Consider the following 8,055-nt stretch of genomic DNA (forward strand, 5'->3'; position numbering starts at 1 on the left):
CGCATTTTTCACGTACTGCATCAGGTATGTATGTTTAAATGTTTGATATATCACTCAGTAAGGATGTCACATGTAAAGAGTGGTCAAGTCAGCAACTTCTTCGTGAACGGCAGAGGCCTGCGGCAGGGTGACCCAGCCTCTCTGATCCTGTTCAACTTCGTTGCTGATGCCTTCTTTCGCATCTTGTCCAGAGCTGCCTCCCATGGTCACATTTCCCCTGTCATTTCGCACCTCATCTCAGATGGAGTTGCTCATCTTCAATATGCTGACGACACTATCATTATGGTTGAGCTCAATGACTCTTGCATTGCTCACCTTAAGTTCATTCTTCTCTGTTTTGAGGCTTTGTCGGGGCTCAAAATTAATTTTTCTAAGAGCGAAGTCATTGTTACCGGCGTTGATGACTCTGAGGCTCTGAGAGTGGCCCGTCTCCTCAACTGTAACCTTGGGTCTTTCCCCTTCAAATATTTGGGCCTTCCTATTTCGTCGAGTGTGTTACATGCGAAAGATTTTGCTCCTGCAGTCGCTAAGGTTGGCAATAGGGTGCTCCCCTGGCGTGGGAGATACAACACTAACGCTGGAAAAGTGGCATTGATTAACGCGTGCTTATCTTCTCTATCTATGTTTCTTATGGGCTTCTACCTCCTCTCGGCTGGTACCCACGCAGGCTTTGACAAACATAGAGGCGTATTTTATTGGAACGCGGCAGATAATCGACGTAAATACAGACTTGTTAAGTGGTAGCTCATGTGTAGGCCGAAAAACCAGGGGGGTTTGGGTATCATCAACACCGCCGTCATGAACAAATGCCTCTTGGTTAAATGGTGGTGGAAAATCATGTCGAATGGGGCTGGTTCTTTATGGTATTCTATCCTTAAAGCCAAGTACTTCCCCCACTCCAGTCCTATGTTCGCGTTGGCTTGGCGTGGGTCGCAATTCTGGAAAGACCTGATCCGGATCCACCCGCTGTTTTTAGCTCATGTTAGGTTCATTGTTGGCGACGGCTCCTCCGTCCGTTTTTGCCTTGATTGGTGGTGTGGAGACTCACCTCTCTCTGTGAGCTTCCCTACTCTGTTTTCTCATTGCCCTAATCCGAACATTTCCATCGCGGAGTTGGCGGCTAATAATTGGGACCTCGCTTCCCGGCGTTCCCTATCGCATGAAGAGTTGGAAGACTGGCAAAGGCTCTCTGCCTTCTTCCCTACGCTCTCAGCGGTTCCGGACTCGGCGGTCTGGCCTCTCACTTCGTCTGGTCATTTTAAGGTTAAATCTTTGTACGCTAAGCTAATTGGTGGTTCCACCACCAATAGATTCTCTCTAATTTGGCGGGCCCACATTTCCCCAAAGATTAAGATCTTCCTCTGGCAGGCCTTCAGAGGTCGCCTTCCCGCGGCCGATTAGATTCGCAAGAGAAATGGCTCAGGCTCGGAGTTCTGCTCCTTATGTGGTGTTGTGGAGAATGCGAATCATATTTTCTTTAACTGTGTGCTTGCCAAGCTTGTTTGGAGCTGCACTAGATCTTGGCTCCATGTCTCCTGGGACCCTTCATCCTTTTCTGAGCTAAGAGGCCTCGCCAATTCTTTGGCAGGCGTCACAAAGAGGGTCTTTTGGGTGGGCCTGGGTGCTATTTGCTGGGCGTTGTGGATTATTAGGAACAAGTTTACTATTGAACATGTTTTTCCTGCTAAACCTGCTGATTGCTTATTTAAAATGTGCCTATTATTGTAGCAGTGGAGATCATTGACTAAGACGGAGGACCGGGATGCCCTTGATCTTCTCCTATCTAAAATCCGAGCGTCGGCGTCGTTATTATCCAGGCAGGAGCATGTTCCTTAGGTGGTTCTGGAGCCTCTTCGACTAGTAATTGGCTATGTCGTCTTTCTTCTTTCCGGCCTGCGTGCCGTGTGGTGGCCGGGTGCCATGTACCCCTACTACTCTCGTTTACCTTGGGTCTGTGCTTGCCCTCGTTTGGGTCAAATCTCTGCTGCTCTGGTGTTTTGGTTGTGTATCTGTTGACTCTGCCTTGTTGCTTTATTAATAAAATCGGGCGTATGCCTTTTCTCTAAATAAAAAAATAACTCTCCACTCGAAGTTTTAAAAGTCCGACCAAGAAGTACCAACCCATTTGGGCATCACTCAGAAAATATTACTTACGAAATATTTTCTTTCTAGTGATAGGTAATGATTATCATAATATATATACCCTTTGTTCCTAAATATAAGACATTTTGGCAGTTTCATTTAAACTGCCAAAACGTCTTACATTTAGAAACAGAGGTAAGAATAATTTTATATCCCCTTAAAGCTTCAACGGTCCAAAGAAGAATCAGCTTGCCATTTTTGCATGTTCAGCCGGTGCTTTAGGTATATTTAGCCTATGGTAATTACTAATCATAGTAGTCATTAGCCTGCTTAAAGTATACAAATAGTCTCAGTGAAGATAGGGAGACAAAAAGAGATGAAAGGGGCCTCCCCCTCCTCTGGCAGACCCGAGGAGGCGATGCAGATTCTCCCAGGCATTTCATTTCGTACAATGAAAAGATGAAATGAAATCTCTCCTCTCCTTTCTTCTTTCTTTCTTTCTTCTTGTGGCTCCAATGCAAGCTTGTCGCTGATTTGCCCACTGGTACTGCTGCTAACACCTCCAATCTACCCCCACCATTCCCAAGCATTATTCTCCAACTAGCCTCTCCTCCCACTATATAAGCTGCACCATTGCCACCACTCTTGTTGCATACAAACACAAGCCAAGCCCGGTGATCTAGCAACCATAGTAGCACTAGTAGTAGTAGTAGTAACAGTAGTCATTTCAATCCACCTTAATTTTCTTTCTTGTTGAGAAGCCACAGCTAGCCCAGTCAAGCATGAGTTCATCGTGGACATTCAAGCAGAACAAGGTGTTCGAGGTGGCGCTAAACAAGTACGACAAGGACGCGCCAGACTACTTCCAGAACGTGGCGCGGGAGGTTGGCGACGGCAAGTCGGTGGAGGATGTGAAGAAGCACTTCGCGGAGCTGGAAAAAGACGTGAACGAGATTCATACAAACGGTGCCGGCAGCAGCAGCAACAACACCAAGGGCGGTGGCAGCAGCGATGGGCAGAGGTAGTAAGTAGTCTGTCTGAATCTCCTAGTTCTGGACTGTTCCATCCATGTACATGCATCATCACATAATTGGCCACCCTCTACTACTCATGTGGTGTGTGCAAAGGGAAAGGGCGGTGTTCCTTTCGGCCGGCCTGGTTAGCTTTCTCCGTGCAGTCACCTGCACTGGATGCTTTATATTCCTTCCATACATGCATTTCGCTCTACTAATATGCATGGTCTCTTGCTGCTCCCTTGGGCATCGACTTCTCTGTTCCCTTCTTACTCTACATGTCTTGCAAATGCTATATTTGGTTATCTCTTGACCTTTAGGAAAAACGTAAGTTCTCCCTACTGAATTTTGTTTGTAGTTTATGTCATCTTGCAAATGTAGTAGCATTTACTTCTTTACCATTCTTGGGAATCTATTTACTTGACTAATCCATGAACATATTTTTGTTCCGTCACTCATTTCACTGACCGTAGCCAATCATGCGCTTTGCTTTTTCACATACATATCATTGTGGAAAGAGCACATGCTTTGTCTGAACAAATATTATCATCTTTTGACGATCTTGTTCATTATTATCCTTAAGCTTGTTTCGCCTACACAAGGCATGAACTCCTCACTAAAACCTTGTGGTGTATTAATTTCTAGAGCCCTTTATGATAAATATTAACCAATCTGGTAAACTTTTAATGAGATTAACTTGCTCAGAGCATCAATTGTAATTCCAACTCAGTCAAACTAGTCATAAAGGAAATAATTGGTTTCTGAAAGCAACATGCAAAATAACTAGGTCTTAGTTTTTTTTATTACGTTTTAACAAAAAAATTTGCGTTTTATCCAACAATGATTCAGTCATGTACTTTAAACACGACCAAGATAATCTTCCTTCGCCTTGACCTGATCGCAATTTGTTTCGCCGAGAAAAAATAATTCAAAATGGTGTTGCTCAGCGATGTTCCACGTGGCGGCTGTACTAATGAACTGCTGTTAGGTTTATCACTTATATAAACACAGGTTTATCACTATATACACACAGGTTTATTTTTCGGGCTTTATCAGTTGGTCTTATAAAGACGTGAAGAAAGGACAGCATCAGAATATATCCTACAGTCCATCTGGTAACTAACCTCAAAAGTAGCGCGCCTTTATTAGGCTTATAAGCTACTGTATGTTTTAACCATAGCATGCCCTTAATTGGCAAAAAAAGGAGATACCACAGTTGGGACGGGAGACTAATTTGTCCGGAATACCAAAAAAAGTGTAGTAAGCAGGCAGCTAGAGCATGCTTTTGCTCAAGATTTGCGCGTAAAGCTTGCGGGCTCAGTCCCTTAAAGCTTGATGTCCTTTCGCATAAAGTGCCGCTCATCTCAACAGTTGATGTTTTGTTCTCTCGCATATGGACGTACAGGACAAATTCCAATCTTAGGTTTCTTCCTCCTGCCCCCTAGACTAGAATAGATCCGCTTCTATATGTTATTTCCAAATTAATGTCCTTCACTGGAAAAGACCCTCTCTTCTTTGTTTCTGTCAGCATCTCTTCCTTTACAGGGAACATTCAGACTTGTTATACTGTGAGCCAAGCATTTCTATTTCGTTTGTGGATTTCTTTTTTCAGCCATTAAATTCATGCCTATGAAGCTACACTAACCCTCAGTTGATTCTCTCCTTTTGCATATGGATGTACATGACAAATTCCAATCCTAGATTTCTTCCTCCTGCCCCTAGCCTAGAATAGATCCGCTTCTATATGTTATTTCCAAATTAATGTCCTTCACTGGAAAGACCCTCTTCTTTGTTTCTGTCGGCATCTATTCCTTTACAGGGAACATTCAGACTTGTTACAATGTGAGCCAAGCATTTCTATTTCGTTCGTGGATTTCATTTTCAGCCATTAAATCTATGCCTATATCAATCCATGGTCTTTTCAGTTTTTCTGTTCCCTCGTTGCCTCCGGAACATAGGTAGACTAACCCTCGGTTTATTCTCTCCTTTTTCCAGGCCAAGGTACCTGAAGAGCCAGTGATCGCTGGGCTGGTGCAAGACTCGAGCACAGCTAGCATCCTGCCTGCCTTTCCAGCATGAAACCAGTACTATCTACACTACTAGATACACATGACCCCATGGTGATCGTTATCGGGTCATAGCTCTCGGATGATGATGGCACTACGACAAGAATAAAGTCCGAGACATAATCAAGTGCCGCATCGGAGCTGTATATCTTCCGTATATTTTGTACGCATTGTCTTCGTGTATATGACCCACGCCACGAGCCATGTCCCCAGCTATGCGTGTAGCAGTGGTACCGCCGGAGGTATCGGACGGGACGGGCGCTTGTATGCTGGTGCAGTGGTCTGTCTCCCAGTCGAATCTGTTACCTGATATATATATTTGTCTAATGGAAATTCTGGTCTACGGACTACTTATTGCCGGTGCCGACTTCTGCCATGACATTTTTCGGGTTTGGACTCGCGCGTCATCGGGAATTCTCCAGTTCTCCTTTTTCATGGCGTGTCCCAAAAAATAGAGTAGCTCTACATTTTTTTCTACTCGCGATTCAAATAGAGTAGCTCTATATAAACCTTGGGGAATCCTTATTTCAGGAAAACCAGAATGGACGGCACATATAGCTCAGAGTGGACCTACTATGTGACGCTCTCTGCTTCAGAGAGTCGAGGTTTCGCGCTGGTCGCGGCTCATCTAGGCCGGCCTATATTAGAGTGGCACGTGGTGGCACTTCATGTGATGGAAAAAACGCCAAAAAATAGAGTCGAGGTTTCGCGCAGGTTTCGCGCAGGTCGCGGCTCATCTAGGTCGGCCCATATTAGAGTGCCACGTGGTGGCACTTCACGTGGTGGAAAAAACACTAAAAAATGGAGGGTTAGACCTGTGAATCAAACCCCAGACTTTGGGGATCATAACGTGCAGTGCTAGCCGGTCCGCCCGACAAGCTTTTGAGCTATAAATGCAACGCGCTGTTTAAGAAACAAACGACAGCAGCAAAATCTAAACATTCAAAACCTGGGCCGGCTACCAGTGAACCAAAATCTGTCGAAATTGGGGATCCGCAAACCCAGTAAGGTTCGAACTCTGGGGCGTGTACGAAGAACCTCACTTCACCGGGGACGCATTGCTCGCTATGCCCAAGGCTCGATCTCACCGTGCTCGCGCGATTGTTGAGAAGGAAAGAACACAGAGATTTACCCAGGTTCAGGCCACCTTGCGGTGTAAGACCCTATTCCTGCTTTGGTGGATTGGCTTCGCGAGGAGGCGGTGGATGAACTAGTACAGCGGTCAGCAGCCTCGCGAGGGCTCTGCTGATGAGGATGGATCGATCAGGGTGGCGATGAGTCCACCCCCCTATGGTGGAGGCTAGTCCCTATTGATAGTGGCCCTGGTCCTCTTCCCTTATCGCGCAGGCAGGAACGGATCCCACAACGGCCAATTTTGAACGGGGACAGGAAGTATGTCTTATCCCGACAAAAGGTAGTCTTTGCCTGCAAAGGTCCTGGCCATGACGCAGTGGTGGGCTCGGTGATGACATCCGTCCTGCCGAGCTCGTGATCATGGTCTCGTTGCACCGGAAGGGAAATCTTTGGGGCCTCCCTCGGGAACCCGCGCATGTCCTTGTCTCTTTAGCACCAAAGAGGAAACTAGCACTCCTGCGCCCGCTGGTGCCCACCTGGCCTTGGTCGTCATGGCTCACGTCATCTTGAGCCTCATGAGGCGGGAGGTCTGCATAGAAAAGTCCGCTCCTCGGGAGGCAGCCTGCGGAGGCCGCTCCTCTGGAGGTCTTGGTGCCGTTCGCCTCATAGTGCCGGAGCCCTCGCAAGGGTCTTGTTGTCTTGGGGGGCTTGCAGCTGGGCCATATCGGGCCGTCTAGGAGGGCGACGTGCTAGGTCACAGGCAGGCAAGTCTGGGTACCCCCGATCCCAGAACGCCGATAGTAGCCCCCCGGACCCAAGGCGTGCCCGGCCTGGCTTCAGGGTGAAGGCAAGGAGTGAAGGGTGAAGCACCACGGGCCCCAATCGCCTGCGGAACAGGCTCGACGCATGGCGCATGACGGGACGCTGGCGCCCCCGCTTCCCCATGTTGCCTTGGCAACTGTCCGGGCTGACAAAAGCCTGGCGCACGCTGCGGTTCCATCATTGCTCTTCTACCTTGCGCCTCCCTCCTTCTGCTCAAATCCCCTCTCCTTTGTGAGAAATTCCTCCAGATCTGAGCGAGGCGCTGCCCTTCTTGCTCTCCAAGTTTCACGAGTTCCTCACATGGCGCCCATCGAGAAGTCGAAGTCTGAGGCCCACGCCTCGGCCTCCTCTTCCCCCTTGCCCGCGCTTATGGCATCCACCATTGCCAAGGAGGGGGGCCTCACCCCAGTGCTTCCGTTGACGGCGGGCGACTCCATGGAGTGGGGGCAGACCCTGATATGGTGCGGCTCAGCAGAGTCGGGCACCTTAGCAAAGACGGTCTATCCCTTCTTCATCCATAATATCTTCTCTGGGATCGTCCCGCCCTTCTCAGGGTTCTTCACCGCCGTCCTCGAGCACTACGGGATCCAGGCCCTTCATCTTCAGCCCTACTCCATCCTGCTCCTGTCTATCTTTGCCTTCTATTGCGAGGCCTTCGTAGGCATGAGGCCCTCAATGGCCCTCTTTCGCCACTACTTCAGCCTGCGGTTCCACGACAGCACGCAGCTGTCGGCATGCGTCTCCTTCATCGCAGTCCAGAGCGGGAAGGTGCTCCTGAAGGCCGGGAAGAAGGTGGAAGGCTTCAGGCACCGCTGGGTCTTCCTGGATACCAAGGGCCTCGATCCGCGCCTGGATATCCCAACGGAGCTGCCCGAGAAGACCCTTGTATGGGGCTCAGCGAAGCTCACCGACCCTCGGGTGAAGCCCGTCTTGGAGCGGATTGCCTCGGATATGGAGGCCAAGAAGCTGACCAGGGCGATGATAGTGAAGGAATACCT

General features: G+C 48.4%; 1 protein-coding gene across 2 annotated transcripts; it reads left to right on the forward strand.

The window, feature by feature from the left end:
* The first annotated feature begins 2,698 nt into the window (after nucleotides 1–2,698).
* On the forward strand, nucleotides 2,699–5,520 carry LOC119341775 (protein RADIALIS-like 4). 2 transcript variants are annotated; one of them, XM_037613630.1, is made up of 2 exons: nucleotides 2,699–3,106; nucleotides 5,091–5,520. In XM_037613630.1, coding segments are annotated over exons 1-2 (243 nt in total). In that variant the 5' UTR covers nucleotides 2,699–2,864; the 3' UTR covers nucleotides 5,092–5,520. The 2 variants fall into 2 exon arrangements, with proteins under 2 accessions (XP_037469527.1, XP_037469526.1); XM_037613629.1 differs by having other exon boundaries at nucleotides 2,721–3,103.
* The last annotated feature ends 2,535 nt before the right edge of the window (nucleotides 5,521–8,055 follow it).

Source organism: Triticum dicoccoides, chromosome 7B (genome assembly GCF_002162155.2).
Source record: "Triticum dicoccoides isolate Atlit2015 ecotype Zavitan chromosome 7B, WEW_v2.0, whole genome shotgun sequence".
Classification (NCBI taxonomy): Eukaryota; Viridiplantae; Streptophyta; class Magnoliopsida; order Poales; family Poaceae; genus Triticum; species Triticum dicoccoides.